This window comes from Leucoraja erinacea, chromosome 2 (assembly GCF_028641065.1).
Source record: "Leucoraja erinacea ecotype New England chromosome 2, Leri_hhj_1, whole genome shotgun sequence".
In the NCBI taxonomy this organism is placed as follows: Eukaryota; Metazoa; Chordata; class Chondrichthyes; order Rajiformes; family Rajidae; genus Leucoraja; species Leucoraja erinaceus.
This window is the reverse complement of record NC_073378.1, coordinates 125,782,111-125,799,420: the sequence shown is the minus strand read 5'-3', so window position 1 is coordinate 125,799,420 and position 17,310 is coordinate 125,782,111. Positions and strand designations below refer to the sequence as shown.

The 17,310-nt window shown below is 46.0% G+C and overlaps 1 protein-coding gene across 2 annotated transcripts in view; it reads right to left on the bottom strand.

Moving 5' to 3' along the window:
- The window catches only part of LOC129715298 (integrin beta-1-like), a 114,298-nt gene that overhangs the window by 76,072 nt on the left and 20,916 nt on the right, over positions 1-17,310 (bottom strand). For both annotated transcript variants that reach the window (XM_055665161.1, XM_055665168.1), the window contains exons 3-4: positions 12,561-12,646; positions 4,551-4,758 (exon numbers count right to left, since the gene is read on the bottom strand). In XM_055665161.1, the coding sequence (XP_055521136.1) occupies positions 4,551-4,758; positions 12,561-12,646 (294 nt within the window). The remainder of the gene's footprint in view (positions 1-4,550; positions 4,759-12,560; positions 12,647-17,310) is intronic.

Sequence of the window (17,310 nt, the reverse complement as noted above, 5' to 3'; positions counted from 1 at the left end):
AAGCAGGAACGGGGTACAGATTTTGGATGATCAGCCATGATCGTATTGAATTGCACTTACCCCCATCATCACCAGGGAGTTGCACTTACCCCCATCATCACCAAGTGCTTCGAGAGGCTGGTCCTGGCACACCTCAAAAGATGCCTACCCCCCACACTGGATCCCTATCAGTTTGCCTACCGCAAGAACAGGAGTACGGAGGATGCCATCTCAACGGCACTTCACTCCACCCTCTCCCACCTCGACAACAGAGGCACTTACGTAAGAATGCTGTTCATCGATTACAGCTCAGCATTCAACACCATTATACCATCAAAACTGATCACCAAACTCGGTAACCTGGGCATCGACCCCTCCCTCTGCAACTGGATACTGGACTTTCTAACCAACAGACCCCAGTCTGTGAGGTTAGACAAGCACACCTCTTCAACCCTCACCCTGAACACCGGCGTTCCTCAGGGCTGTGTGCTGAGCCCCCTCCTCTACTCCCTCTTCACCTATGACTGCACACCTGTACATGGTACTAACACCATCATCAAGTATGCAGATGATACAACGGTGATTGGCCTCATCAGCAACAACGATGAGCTGGCCTACAGGGAGGAGGTCCAGCACTTAGCAGCATGGTGCGCTGACAACAACCTGGCCCTTAACTCCAAGAAGACCAAGGAGCTCATTGTAGACTTCAGGAAGTCCAGAGGCGGCACGCACACCCCCATCCACATTAACGGGACGGAGGTGGAACGTGTTTCTAGCTTCAGGTTCCTGGGAGTCAACATCTCCGATGACCTCTCTTGGACCCACAATACCTCTACTCTGATCAAGAAGGCTCATCAGCATCTCTTCTTCCTGAGGAGACTGAAGAAGGTCCATCTGTCTCCTCAGATCCTGGTGAACTTCTATCGCTGCACCATCGAGAGCATCCTTACCAACTGCATCACAGTATGGTATGGCAACTGCTCTGTCTCCGACCAGAAGGCTGCAGAGGGTGGTGAAAATTGCCCAACGCATTACCGGTTCCTCGCTCCCCTCCATGGAGTCTGTCCAAAGCAAGCGCTGTCTGCGGAGGGCGCTCAGCATCGCCAAGGACTGCTCTCACCCCAACCATGGACTGTTTACCCTCCTACCATCCGGGAGGCGCTACAGGTCTCTCCGTTGCCGAACCAGCAGGTCGAGGAACAGCTTCTTTCCGGCGGCTGTCACTCTACTCAACAACGTACCTCGGTGACTGCCAATCACCACCCCCCCCCCCCCCCCCCGGACACTTATTATTATTTATTCAAATCGTTTGCTATGTCGCTCTTCAAGGGAGATGCTAAATGCATTTCGTTGTCTCTGTACTGTACACTGACAATGACAATTAAAATTGAATCTGAATCTGAATCTGAATCTGAATCTGAATGGCGGCGCTGGCTTGAAGGGCCGAATGGCCTACTCCTGCACCTATTGTCTATGTTTCTATGTTTCTATGCTGCATTACTCCATGATTCTATGGCATGGTTTCCAATTCAAGACCAACTTTAGAACTTGAAAAGTGACTTGTAACAAGTGATTTCCAAAAATGGTATTACGTTTCTGTAATCAGTGTCCTAATTAGTTCTTAGAAAGTGTAGAAAAAAACACAACAAAATTCCATCAGATCGGTTCTGAGGATAGTGCTATATATAGATCATACTACATTAATATCATTGCCAACCAACTCAGCTTGCCCCATCCCTGGGCATTCCATCTGTAATGAAATTTAAAATTCTTTTTTTTCTTTCATTTTCAAAATTATATTTGAAATTATAATTTCTAAATTTTGCTGCCTCACAGCGCTAGAGACCCGGGTTCGATCCTGACTTTGGGTGCTGTCCATGTGGAATTTGCACATTCTCCCTGTGGGCATGTGGGTTTCCTCCAGGTGCTCCAGTTTCCTCCCACATCCCAAAGACATGCATGCTTGTAGGTCAATTGGCCTCTGTAAATTGAAACTCAACTCTAGGAAGTGGATACGAAAGTAGGATAACCTAGAACTAGTGTGCATGGGTGATTGTGTAGGAAGGAACTGTAGATACTGGTTTAAACCGAAGATAGACCGAAACTGCTGGAGTAACTCAGGCAGCATGTTTGTAGAGACCTAATGGGTGACGTTTCGGGTCGAGACCCTTCTTCAGACTCATTTACATTTTTGGAGAGAATGGATGATTAATGGTCAGCATGAACTCAGTGGGCTGAAGGGTTTGTTTCAATGGTGTATCTTTCAATTCAATTCAATTCAATACATCTTAAATATCTTCTTAGCTCTTCAGCTCTGAATGGGCAATCCATCAATGCGAGCCCAGGGTACACATTAATTAATGCATTTGTTGTTGACTGTCATTATTCTGGAGTTGGGAATGAGAATGTGAGGTGACCACAGATATAATACAAGTGCATAGGAAGGAACTGCAGATGCTGGTTTAAATCGAAGATAGACACAAAATGATGGAGTAAAAGCCCTGTCCCACGATACGAGTTCATTCCAAGAACACTCCCGAGTTTAAAAAATAATCAAACTCGTGGTAAGCACAGAGAATTAACATAGCGGTGCGTCGCTTAGCGGCTCGTAACGTTAACGGCAGGTACTCGGGAAGACTCGCTAACGGCAGGTAAGCACGGGAAGACTCGTGAAGATTTTTCAACATGTTGAAAAATGTCCACGAGCACCCCGAGTACCGATGAGTGGCCATTACTGTAAATCTCCGAGTTGAACCAGGGCAAACTCGGGAGAGCTCTTGGAATGAACTCGTACCGTGGGACAGGGCTTTAACTCAGTGGGACAGGCAGCATCTCTGGAGAGAAAGAATGGGTGACACTTTGGGTCGAGACAATAACAAGTGTTGGTTGAGACAGAAAAGAATACAAGCTAAAGTCAACCCTATCGGAAAGCAATGTCTTAAAGAAAACTGAAAGATTTGAAGGATAAAGAGCAAACTAAATGAGGGAAAGAGTATTGTCTGTGAAATAATAACCTGGAAGAGTTGAGATAAGGAGAATCACTTCACAAATTAAACTTTTTCATCTTCTGCCACAGCTGTGATTCAATTGTACGGCAGACCCCAGCTGGGGCTTTTGATTCTTAAGCAATAACAGACATCATGTCCAGACAAGAACAGCTGAAATCATAGTTTTAAACCATCAAAGTCATCAAATTACATGCAGGCGTTTTTAAAATGCTTTTATCTACAATAGTTCTTGTGCAGCAATAATGAAGCTGTGAATTGGATTTCATAGAATCATAAAATCATAGAGTGAAGATAGACACAAACAGCTGGAGTAACTCAGCGGGACAGGCAGCATCTCTGGAGAGAAGGAATGGGCGACGTTTCGGGTCGAGATCCTTCCTCAGATGTCTCGACCCGAAATGTCACCCATTCCTTCCCTCCAGATGATGCTGCCTGTCCCGCAGAGTTACTCCGGCATTTTGTGTCTATCTTCGGTTTAAACCAGCATCTGCAGTTCCTTCTTACACGAATCGGAGTGTGATACAGCATGGAAACAGGCCCTTTGGCCCAACGTGCCCACACCGGGCAACATGTCCCAGCTGCACGACACTAGGAATTGTATAGGAATTCATGTTAAGGTACTGTGAAACCACAATTGCTATCATATATACATGGCAATTTTAAAACTGATCGTTTGTTGCTCTGAAATCATGGGGCATTAACCTGCTGATCAACCTCCATGAGGCCCTCTGGTGATGACACTGCCAGGTCTATGTGAGGCCAGCTTACTTACATATGGTGGTTAGACACAACCCCGAGCAGAACTACAGCAGCAGGCTGCAAGAAAATCTGAGGGAGTTCATAGATACGGACTTAAAAGGAAATCTGACGATCATTGGATTAACTGAAATGACGGCATTTAATGCAAGAGATCAACTTTCATAATGAGAATAATAGATTTAAAGCATTGCTTCCAACTCATCATGATAAGTGTGCATGTCAGCTTTTGTTAAAAAAATCATAAGGTCATAAGTGACAGGAGTAGAATTAGGCCATTCGGCCCATCAAGTCTACTCCACCATTCAATCATGGTTTATCAATCTCTCCCTCCTAACCCCATTCTCCTGCCTTCTCCCCATGACCCTTGACACCCGTACTAGTCAAGAATCTATCTGTCTCTGCCTTAAACATATTCACTGACTTTGCCTCCACAGTCTTCAGTAGCAAAGCATTCCACAGCTAAACCACCCTCTGACTAAAGAAATTTCTCCTCATCTCATTCCTAACAGAACATCATTTAATTCTGAGGCTATGACCTCTAGTCATAGACTCACCCACTAGTGGAAACATTCTCTCCACATCCACTCTATCCAAGCCTTTCCCTATTCTGCATGTTTCAATGAGATCCCCCCTCAATCTTCCAAACTCCAGCGAGTTCAGGCCCAGTGCCGTCAAACGAAAATGTACATATTTCTTGTGTATTTTAAGGTGCAGAATAGATAATGATGAATCAATAATGATGACGAATAACTCATCGACACCAGATACTATTTGGATTTGCACGTTATATTACAGTTGAATTACCTGATCGTAAGTTTAGGGTTAGCTTTTGTGGTGCTATTTGTATGATGTCTTCCGACTCTATCATCACACGGGCAGTCAGAGGTTTATTGATATCCAGTCTCCATGAACCTTTGGGATTTTCAATATTTTCCATCGTACATCCTCTACTTTTCAGAGCTTCTATATCATCACAGCGTGCTGATGTCAATTCTCCTGGTTGTAAGAAATCCTATCAATAAAAAGGGATCACTTGGATTAGGTTTGGTTGATTGAATAGTGATAACGCACGGTCAAGTTTTCCTATTGTTTGGAGTTGAACAAAATTAGTCTTTTCTATTTGTGATTCTTGTGTCCATCGGGATGCATCACAGCTTGGTTTGGGAACAACTCCATCCAAGACCGCAAGAAATTACAGTGAATTGTGGACACAGCCCAGACCATCACACAGACCAACCTCCCTTCCATTGACTCAATTTATACCTCACGCTGCCTTGGCAAAGCCAGCAGCATAATCAAGGATGAGTCACACCCTGGCCAATCACTCTTCTCCCCTCTCCCATCGGACAAAAGGTAGAGAGGTGCAAAAACACACACCTCCAAATTCAGGGGCACTTTCTTCCCAGCTGTTCTCAGGCAACTGAACCATCCTACCACAACCAGAGAGCAATCCTGAACTACTATCTACCTGATCGTGGGCCCTCAGACTATCTTTGATTGGACTTTGCTGGCTTTACCTTGCACTAAACGTTTTTCCCTTATCATGTATCTGTACACTGTGGATGGCTCGATTGTAATCACGTGTTGTCTTTCTGCTGGCTGGAGGTTCCCTATACCTCAGTACACGTGACAATAAACTAAACTGAACTGAACTAATTTTAATGGGAATAAAACAGACACATTCTCATTATCCTGATCTTTCCTCACATCATCTGAACTGAGCACTGACATTTTATGTATGCCAAACACTCTGTTACAGCTGTTTCCCATCACCAAAGATAATAAGACCATCCAGCTGAACATCCAGTGGCACAGTAGAGGGCTCGGTGAACAAACAGAACAAATGAAGCACTAATACCATCTTTCTACACAAAACACTCCACTCGCTGTTTGAAACATAGCAACATAGAAACATAGAAGGTACACAAAAAAGCTGGAGAAACTCAGAGGGTGCAGCAGCATATATGGAGCGAAGGAAATAGACAACGTTTCGGGCCGAAACCCTTCTTCAGACTGATCGGGGGTGGGGGGGGCAGGGACAAGAAAGGAAAACGGAGGAGGAGCCCGAAGGCTGGGGGATGGGAGGAGACACCAGGGGGACTGAGGATGGGGAGGAGACAGCAAGGACTAGCAAAATTGGGAGAATTCAATGTTCATGCCCCCAGGATGCAGACTCCCCAAGCGGAATATGAGGTGCTGTTCCTCCAATTTCCGGTGTTGCTCACTGTGGCCATGGAGGGGACCCAGGACAGAGAGGTCGGAGACGGAGTGGGAGGAGGAGTTGAAGTGCTGAGTCACCGGGAGGTCAGCTTGGTTATTGCGGACCGAGCGGAGGTGTTCGGCGAAACGATCGCCCAACCTCCGCTTGGTCTCACCGATATAGATCTGCTGACTAGATCAGCGGATGCAATAGATGAGGTTGGAGGAGATGCAGGTAAACCTCTGTCGCACCTGGAATGACTGCTTGGGTCCTTGAACGGAGTTGAGGGGGGAGGTAAAGGGACAAGTGTTGCATCTCTTGCGGTTGCAAGGGAAAGTGCCCGGGGAGGGGGTGGTACGAGAGGGAAGGGAAGAATTGACAAAGGAGTTATGGAGGGAGCGGTCTTTGCGGAAGGCAGATATGGGGGGAGATGGGAAGATTTGGCGAGTGGTGGGGTCACGTTGGAGGTGGCGAAACCGACGGAGGATTACTTGTTGTATGTGACGGCTGGTGGGGTGAAAGGTGAGGACTAGGGGGACTCTGCCCTTGTTGCGAGTGGGGGGATGGGGAGAGAGAGCAGTGTTGCGGGGTATGGAAGAGACCCTGGTGCGAGCCTCATCTATGGTGGAGGAGGGGAACCCCCGTTCCCTGAATAATGAGGACATTTCAAATGTCCTGGTGTGGAACGCCTCATCCGTGGAACAGATTCGGCATAGACGGAGGAATTGGGAGTAGGGGATGGAATCCTTACAGGAAGCAGGGTGGGAAGAAGTGTAGTCCAGATAGCCATGGGAGTCAGTGGGTTTATAGTGGATGTCGGTCAGAAGTCTATCACCTGCAATGGAGATAGTGAGGTCAAGGAATGGTAGGGAAGTGTAGGAAATGGTCCAGGTGTATTTGAGTGTGATATAGAAACATAGAAAATAGGTGCAGGATTAGGCCATTCGATTCTTCGAGTCAGAACCGCCATTCAATATGATGATGGCAGATCATCCAAAATTGGTACCCCGTTCCTGCTTTTTCCCCCATATCCCTTGATTCCATTAGCCCTAAGAGTTAAATCTAATTCTCTCTTGAAAGCATCCAGTGAATCGGCTTCCACTGCCTTCTATGGCAGAAAATTTCACTGATTCACAACTCTGGGAAAAAAAGATTTTCCTCATCTCAGTTCTGAATGGCCTCCCCTTTATTCTGTGACCCTTGGTTCTGGACTACCCCCAACATGGGGAACATTTTTCCTGCATCTAGCCTGTCCAATCCGGTAAGAATTTGATATGTTTCTATATAATCCCTTCTCACCTAAATTCCAGAGAACATAAGCCAAGTCGATCCATTACATTGGACGTTTCACTGGAAGCGCTACTGGAGAATCACATAACAGGAATAGTGATCAAGATGCACCTCCCTGCTAACTCAGAACATAGTGGAAAAAAGTCAGCAAGGCTATGTCGGCTAGTTACGTCTGTACTCAATGACACAAGAAATAAACACTGGAGCATCTTGACCCTGATTCACCATTCAATAAAATGATCACATCTGATCTTTGGCCTCAAGGGTGGTGAATCGGTGGAATAGTGAAAGGCTTGGAGAGAGTGGATGGAGAGGGTGTTTATACAAGTGGGTGAGTCTAGGACAAGATGGCGTGGCCGGGTCCAGTCGCCGTTGTGTTAGCTCCGCGGAGACTGTACATACTTTCATTTCACTGCTCATCTTGTATGTGTATGTGACAAATAAACTTGACTTGACTAGAGGTCATAGCCTCAGAATTAAAGGGCATTCCTTTAGGAAGGAGATGAGGAGTAATTTCTTTAGTCAGAGGGTGGTGAATCTGTGGAATTCATTGCCACGGAAGGCCATGGAGTGGATATTTTTAAGACAGATATAGATAGATTCTTGATTAGCATGGGTGTCAGGGGTTATGGGGAGAAGGCTGGAAAATTGGGTTGAGAGGAAGAGTCTGAAGAAGGGTCTCGACCCGAAACGTCTCCCATTCCTTTTCTCCATAGATGCTGCCTCACCCGCTGAGTTACTCCAGCATTTGTGTCTACACCCGAGAGATAGATCAGCCATGATTGAATGACGTAGTAAACTTGATGGTGCGAATGGCCCAACTCTGTTCCTATCACTTATGACTATACGAACTCCACTCTCCTCCCTGATTCCTATAACTTTTGATCGCTGCATAGTCAAAAAGAAAATCTTATCCTTGAATAAGTTGAATGAATCAAAATTCACAGCTCACTAGGGTAGGGTAATTCCAAGTACTCCTAGCCGTCTGTGAGAAGAAATTCTCTCCTCATCTCAAATTAAAAATGTCAATCCCTTGTCTAGAGATCATTCTCAGCCCAGTCCCAAAGACGGTCTCAACCCGAAACATCACCCATTCCTTCTCTGCAGAGATGGTGCCTGTCCCGTTGAGTTACTCACATCTTCAGACCTATTCAGAAATATATGTCAATTCAGAAAGAGATTTATGAGCCTGTCCCACTTAGGCGATTCTTTTAGGCGACTGCAGGAGACTATGCAGTCGCCACCTGGTCACCACATGTTCGCGGGTGGGTGCCGGGGAGGCGCCTTCATGGTCGTGACGAGTTCCCGCATTCTGGGAACTAGTCGCGGCCTCCTTATGGTCGCCGCAAATTTTTCATCATGTTGAAAATTAGCGGCGACTAGAATGAATCCGCCATGGAGAGTAGCGAGAATTCTCGAGCCGTAGGTGGGTCGCCAGGGGGTCCTAGTGGGTTGCCGGGAGGTCAAAGGTTCTCAGAGGTTCTCGTAGGTTGTAGCCGGTGCTGACCGGTGAATTTCATTGGCTCATTGGGGAAAATAAAGGTAAGCAGTAGTTTTCAGAACCAAGGATAACCGACCGGTAATGTTAAATGTCCGCCGAGCTTCACAGCCGTGTATCTCTGGCTTCTTAAATGTTGCCTCCACTCCTTCTACCCCCCATCTCCCCCCTCTACCCCCCTCTTTTAAAGGGCTTACCGCACACTGTGCTTTAGCCGTCATTTTACAGCGCCAACCTTCCTGTTCATTACGGTGTGTGTGTGTGTCTGTATCACCTTGGCTTTGCACCATGTGATTTTTTTTAGACAGGGCAAGCGGGGGGAGCGCTGTCTAAAAATTTCACACGGGCTGGTGAAGGAAGCGATGTGTTTGTGTGTGTGTGTGTCCACTCTGACAATCGCCGTTCCAGTTGCCGGTTTTTCAGGCGACTGCCGGCAACTTGACAGTCGCTGGCAGTCCGCTGAAAAATCACCTAAGTGGGACAGGCCCATCAGTAGATTCATTGTCCATTGTAAATTTCCCGAGTGTGTAGATTATTGGTTGTATATGGCAACGTAGATGGGAATGTGGGTGAAATAAAATGGCATTGATGTGGAATTGGTGTCTTTGTCTCGTTCATCCCACTGCTCCTACGGCGTTTCTGCCAGAACACTCTGTCCTTAGCACTTGGGTAATCACTGCCAAAATCAGCTGAGTGATCAGCTTTTTCACCCAGAGACTTGTGAATCTGTGGAATTCTCTGCCACAGAAGGCAACTGCGGCCAATTCACTGGATGTTTTCAAGAGAAATTTAGATATAGCCCTTTGGGCTAACGGAATCAAGGGATATGGGGTGAAAGCAGGAACGGGCTACTGATATTGGATGATCAGCCGTGATCATATTGAATGGCGGTGCTGGCTCGAAGGGCCGAATGGCCTACTCCTGCACCTATTTTCTATGTTTCTATGTTTCTCTGTTGCCCGACAGCTTGTAGAAAGATGGTATTAGTGCTTAATTTGTTCTGCTTGTTCACTGGGTCCTCCACTGAGCCACATTACATTACTCCTATTTTGTTCTCCATAGCTTGTTCTCCATTTTGTTCTCCATACATTCCCTTTAACTCCCACCCCTCCTAATTCTACCACTTGCTCTTGCATGTTTGGCAACATACACTGACCGGTTAACCTTCCAGCCTATATTTCACTGTGGAAAACAAAGCCCCAGGAGGAAATGTTTGCAGTCAAAGGTCAAAGTGCAAATACTACGCAGACACCACAGAGGTCAGAATTGGCCCCAGATCATCGGAGCTGTGAGGCAACAACCCTACTGTTGTGCCACTAGGCCACCACTTTGTGTCTATGTAAGCATTAAGACCTAACAAGGGGAAATTTCTGCAGAATCGACATGGGCTGAGAATACGTTACGTCCATTATTCTGCATGACCACTTGTGACCTGTAACTAGAGCACTGTAAATGGCTCGATTGTGGCCTTTTGTGTCTTTAACCAAGTTGCCGAGTGCTTTGTAAGGAATGTGGGAACCAACGCAAGGGCACACGCAAAATGTACCATATCCAATTCAGATCACAAGGGGGTACTATTGTTACAGCCTGGGTTATGACATTAGATGTTGAGTATTACATCCTGTATGCAAGATGCTGAAATGAGAAACATTTCTGACCTTGAGGGAATATCTTGTAACAATACGGGATATTTGTTTTACATTGCCAGTTATTAAATATCCATGCAATTTGATCAAATATCTGGGAGAATTGCATCATTCACGTAGCTTACACAACTTTCATATTTTTATTATTTCCACAAGCTGGGCAGGAAAATATAATTATATTGTTTATATAACACTATTGACTCTTGTCTCTTGATATTTGGTTTACTGCAAACAGCTCCCCACAATTCAAAATATACTGAAGTGTTATAATAGTATTGAGCTGTTACTATAAACCCCGACTTAAATACACAGCGTTTTGTCACTTCTGATACATCTCGTCAAAAGGTGTTATCCTCTCGTGAACAAGGGTCTCGACCCAAAATGTCATCCATTCCTTCTCTCCAGCGATGCTGCCAGCATCTCCGGAATTACTGAGTTACTCCAGCATTTTGTGTCTGTCATCAGTTTAAACCAGCATCTGCAGTTCCTTCAGACACTTATCCCCTCATGTGTTGGTCTGTGGCTTATTACAGAAACAGGGGTCACAGACTGTGAGGAAGGCTGTCAGAGTACACAGCGAGATATAGATCAGCTACAGAAACGGGTGAATTAATGGCAGATGGGCTTTGATCTGAGCAAGTGTGACCGTGTTGCACTTTGGGAGGTCAAATGTGAGGAGAAAATATACAAGTAATGGCATGACCGTTAACAGCATTGATGTACAGAGGGATATTGGGGTCCAAGTCCATAGCTCCCTTGAAAGTTGCAACACAAGTCATGGTAAAGAAGGCATATAGAACGCTTGCTTATATAGGTTGAGACATTGAGGGAGGCAAGAGTTAGAAAGCCATGATGCAACTTTACAGGACGTTGGTTAGGCCACATTTAAAGTACTGTGTGCGGTCTGGTCACCATATCAGGAAGGATATGGAGACATTGGAAAAGATGCAGAGGAGGTTGAGCAGAATGAAGGAGAAACAAAGAACTGCAGATGCTAGTTTATACCAAAGATAGACACAGAGTGCTAGAATAAATGTCAGGCAGCATCTCTGGAGTAAAAGGATAGGTGACGTTGACCAGAATGATGCCTGGATTAGGGGATTGGTCACAGCCTCAAAATTAAAGGATGTTCTTTTAGGAAGGAGATGAGGAGGAATTTATTTAGTCAGAGGGTGGCGAATCTGTGGAATTATTTGCCACACAAGGCTGTGGAGGCCAAGTCAGTGGATATTTTTAAGGCAGAGATAGATAGATTCTCTGGCCGACAGATGGCGCAATGGGCTAAGTGTTCGGCTGGCGACCGGAAGGTAGCCGGTTCGAATCCCGCTTGGAGTGCATACTGTCGTTGTGTCCTTGGGCAAGACACTTCACTCACCTTTGCCTGCGTGTGAATGTGTGTGAATGTGTGTGAGTGATTGGTGGTGGTCGGAGGGGCCGTAGGCGCAGATTAGCAGCCACGCTTCTGTCAGTCTGCCCCAGGGCAGCTGTGGCTACAGAAGTAGCTCACCACCACCGAGTGTTACTGGGGAGTGAATGAATAATGCGATGTAAAGCGCCTTGAGTATCTAGAAAGGCGCTATATAAATCCCATCCATTATTATTATTATTATGGATTCTTGATTAGTATGGGTATCAGGGGTTATGGGGAGAAGGCAGGAGAATGGGGTTAGGAGGGAGAGATAGATGTTATCATTTCTCTTCTTCTTGGGTATGGCGTGCACAGCCTAAAGTTGTAGGACAACTTGTTCTGTTTGATCTTCTGTTTGTGCACGCCAGGTTGATTGCATTCGTGGAAACAGGGTTGACCACATGAAGGTTACAATCTTCCCACCCTAGCCATAATTGAATGGCAGAGTAGACTTAATGGGCCGAATGGGGTAATTCTTCTATCACATGATCTTATGAATATCACTTGCTAGCTCTCACCGCTGCCCTCCCCCTACCTCTTTACACTCGCTACTTCCCTCTCCTCTTTCAGTCTAGATGAAGGGTCTCTATCCCAAATGCGATCTGTCCATTTTCCTCCCCAGATGCAACCTGACCTGTTGAACTCCTCCAGCCATTCGCCTATTTTTGCCAAATCCCGAGCTTTTGATATAATCAGACTGTGCTGGTGAAGTTTCAACGGTGCAGTAGATGGAACTATCTTCAATTTTCATTGGATAGGTCGAGTAACTTACATCCTTTGTGCACCATCCGCAATCCTTTCCAATGCGTATACATTCTCCACATGATGATGCTTTGGCTCCCAAACACTCACTAGGATCTGTAACGTGAAAGGAAAATTCAGACCTCAGCAATGCATATTTTACACTAATGGCAAAGGAGTTAGTAGTGGCCTCTAGGAGGAGAGGATCTAGGATTCAAACAAAAATGATAAGTTTCACTGAAGTGTAATCTTACAATAGGAAAAAAAACCCAAAAGGAAAAGTAATTTTCCTGTGGCTAAGAAGAATGAGTGATAATTCAGCCCAAAAAGGGTCTTGACCCGAAAAGTAATCCATTCCTTCTATCCAGGGATGCTGCATGTCCTGCTGAGTTACTCCAGCATTTTGTGTCTATCTACCCTACAAACCTGCCCATCTTTGGAATGTAGGAGGAAACCGGAGCACCCAGAGCAAACCCACGTGGTCACGTGGAGAACGTACAAACTCCGTACACACAATAGTAATGTACACACAGGACAATGTAGTGCAGGTAAGTGGGGACTATTACAGATCAACACATGATCTGTAATGGTTGACATGGACGCCAAGGGCTAAAGAGTCTGTTTCTGAGCTGCATATATCTATCTATATAAGTCTCATCTTGACCGCATCCTGTTTGTGCTGTATATTGATTTTAGAAAAAATGCTACCCTGTATCGCTGTGATTTTTGGTCATCTTACTCACAGTCCTCCTCCGCTGCGGCAGCCCCAATGATTTTTCCGATCGATGAAAAATAAAAAGGTTATGAAGGTAACGTCCCTTCCGGGGGGGAGGGGGGCAGGAATATAAAACTCCGAATGCCTGGACGTGAGTCAGTCACTCTGGAAGACCTAGAGAGAGAGGCCACAACTGTGATTTTGCTGTGAGTCAACTGAACTGTGAGTCTACTGAACTGTAAGTCTGCACTGTACTTGCAATAAATGAGTTGTTAGCCCTTAATGAAAATAAAATGAGTTGTTTGGCCTGCCCTGTGCTTGAAACTAAAATGGCAATGGAAATGAAATGAAATGAAAATGAAATGAGTTGTTTGACCTGTCCTGTGCTTGAAACTGAAATAGCAATGGAAATTAAATGAAATGAAAATGAGATGAGTTGTTTGGCCTGCCCTGTGCTTGAAACTAAAATGGCAATGGAAATGAAATGAAATGAAGTGAGATGAGTTGTTTGGCCTGCCCTGTGCTTGAAACTGAAATGGCAATGGAAATGAAATGAAATGAAAATGAACCATGAGTTGTTTGGCCTGCCCTGTGCTTGAAACTGAAATGGTAATGGAAATGAAATGAAATAAAAATGAAATTAGTTGTTTGGCCTGCCCTGTGCGTGAAACTGAAATGGCAATGGAAATGAAATGAGTTGTTTGGCCTGCCCTGTGCGTGAAACTGAAATGGCAATGGAAATGAAATGAAAATGAAAATGAGATGAGTTGTTTGGCCTGCCCTGTGCTTGAAATTGAAATGGAAATGGAAATGAAATGAGTTGTTTGGCCTGCCTGAAACCACTAATTTCAGCCCACAAGGCCCCTATTAGCTGAGAAACCAGTCCCTTTTGCCCAAAATGCCCGTAGTAACCCTGGAAGAGCATTTTGGCCCAAAAGGCCCATGCCAGGCCAGGCCAGGCCAGGAAAAGTCCAGAAAAAGTGATTTCACTGAGATTTCACTCAAAATGTTTAAGTCCCTTCAGCCCATCAGGCCTGTACTAGCCCAGGAGGGGTCCCTTTGGCCCATCAGTAAATATTCCCCCTGCAAGTATTAAACCTCACCCCAGTATTTTTCTCCCTCCCTTCATTGGCTCCCTGTGAGATCCAGGCCAGGATAGACATTTCTCCTTCATTGTGATCTGGAGGTGATCATGGAGGTGGCCTTGCTGTTATTTTCAACCAGAACTTTCGGATCACTGAACTCACCCTCCCCCCAGTAGCATCATTTGAATTCCTCGCCTTCAAAGCCCTTTCCTCCATGACAGTCATCCTCATTTACCGGCCACCTAAACCAAACCCCTCCTTCCTATCTGACTTCACTGAACTCCTCACACTTGCCTCATCCCTCTCCCCACGTCTGCTGCTACTTGGTGACTTAAATATTCACTTGGACTCCCCCACCTACAAGCTCGCATCTGAATTTGCCTTTTTACTAGACAACTTCTCTCTCACTCAGCACGTCACCTTTCCCACCCATGACAAAGGTCAGATCCTTGACCTGGTCTGCTCCACAAATCAACCGACCCTTGCCTAAACCACAGATCCCTCTTCTCCACAGTGGGCACCTTCTCAAGCCTCGAGCCAACAATCTTCCTACCTCTACTCCGGATCTCTGCAACTCATTCCTCCACTTTTCCCATCTATCAATCTTTATCCCCTGTACCCGACTCCCCAGCATCTACTCCACCACTTACCAAGGCCCCTCCTTTCAACATCTCCACTGACCTCCTTACCCCTCCTCCACACTGCTTCCTCTCCCAGTTTGACCTGGTCACCCCTATTGAAATCTCCAAACTCATCAGCTCTTCCAAGCACACTACCCGCTCCCTCGACCCTCTCCCCACTCCCCTGCTGAAGTCCTGCCTCCCCGTTCTCTGCCCCTATCTCACTAATCTCTTCAACTCCTCATTGTCCCAAGGAATTGTCCCCTCCGCTTTCAAAACTGCTGCTGTCACACCAATCTCAAAGAAACCTGGTCTTGATCCCTCCTCTCTCATTAACTACTGCCCAATCTCAATCCTCCCCTTTCTTTCAAAAACCCTGGAGCGTATCGTTGCGTCACAACTTCATTCCCACCTCCTTGCGTATAACCTACTTGAACCCCTCCAATCTGGCTTTCGCCCCCTCCATAGCACAGAAACTGCTCTCCTCAAAGTCCTCAATGACCTCCTCACCTCTGCTGACACTGGTTCCCTCAACATCCTCATCCTCCTCGACCTGAGCGCAGTCTTCGATACAGTGAACCATAACATCCTGCTCACCAGACTCAAAGACCTCGGCATTGAAGGCTCTGCACTCAGGTGTCCTTGAGACTCTTGAAAGGCGCCCATAAATAAAATGTATTATTATTATTATTATTATTATCTGCAAAAATAGATTAAAAATGGCTAAAATTGATTCTCCACCCTCTCCCCTTTCTCTCTTACAGTCTATCACCTGTTTTGGGAAGACTTTCTAGCAGTTTCTGAGCTGCCAGTCCACCAGCCCTGAGTGACTGAGCTGCCGGCTCACAAGGCCTGAGTGACTGAGCTGCCAGCCCACCAGGCCTGAGTGACTGAGCTGCCAACCCACCACGCCTGAGTCACTGAGCTGCCAGCCCACCACGAGTGACTGACTGATTTGCCAGCCCAAGAATCCATTCGGCCCACAATATCCATACTAGCCCTCTGGAAACCAGTCCCTTCGGCCCACAACGCCCATACGAGCGTTCCAGGAAGCACCCCCACCCCCCCTCACTGGTCACCAATATTGGAATTGTTGGAGAGGTGGAATATTGCGTTGGAGGACCAACCCTCCCGTGCGAACATGGGACCCAACGGGTCACACTTAGTCTAGTGACTCTATAAATGCCTGATGTCATTTGCAAAGAAAATGCTGGAATGTATAGCAAAGTTTGTTACAGTAAAACACGGTGGTGCAGAGGTAGAGTTGCCGCCTTATAGCGCTTACAGCGCCAGAGATCCGGGTTCGATCCCGACTACGGGTGCTGGCTGTGCGGAGTCTGTACATTCTCCCCGTGACCTATGTGGGATTTCTCCAAGAGCTTCAGTTTCCTCCCACTCTCCAAAGACGTGCAGGTTTGTACGTTAATTGGCTTGGTGTACGTGTAAAAAGTGTGCAGGGTAGTGTTAATGTGTGGGGTTCATCATTTGGTGGGCCGAAGGCCCTGTTTCCACGCTGTATCTCTAAACTCTAACCTAAACTAAACTAAGAACACATTAAAAAAGAATAATAAAATTGAGCAGGGCCTATATGGATTTCTGAAAAGAAGATATATTTGAAGATTTTTGTATCTGGTGCAATGGATAAGGAGGAACTAGTAAATGCACTGTATTCAGATTTTAGGAAATAATTCGATAAACTCTCACTCACAAAAGGCTGATCAATAAAGTTAGACCATAGTTAGAGTAGGGGTAACATACTGATTGGATAGAGAAATGCTCATCAAACAGAAGTCAAAGAGTAAATAAACAGTCTACCCTCCGAGACACAAAGTACTGGTGTATAAAATCACAAGAGGAATAGATCGGGTAGATGCACAGAGTCTCTTGCCCAGAGTAGGGGAATCGAGGACCAGAGGACATAGGTTCAAGGTAAAGGGGTAAAGATTAAAAGGAATCTGAGGAGTCACACATGGGTGGGTGTATGGAACAAGCTGCCGGAGGAGGTAGTTGAGGCTGGGCCTATCCCAACGTTTAAGAAACAGTTAGACGGGTTCATGGATAGGACAGGTTTTGAAGGATATGGAACAAACGCAGGCAGGTGGGACTAATGTAGCTGGGACATGTTGGCCGGTGTGGGCAAGTTGGGCCGAAGGGCCTGTTTCTACACTGTATCACTCTATGACTCTATATCTCAGCAGGCCAGGCAGCATCTCTGGAGAAAAAGGATGGATGCGTTTCAGGTCAGGATCCTTCATCAGACTGCAGAAATATCACCCATCCTTCTTCTCCAGGGATTCTGCCTGATCCGTTGTGTTATTCCAGCACTTTGTGTCATTCTTTGTGTCATACCACCATCTCATA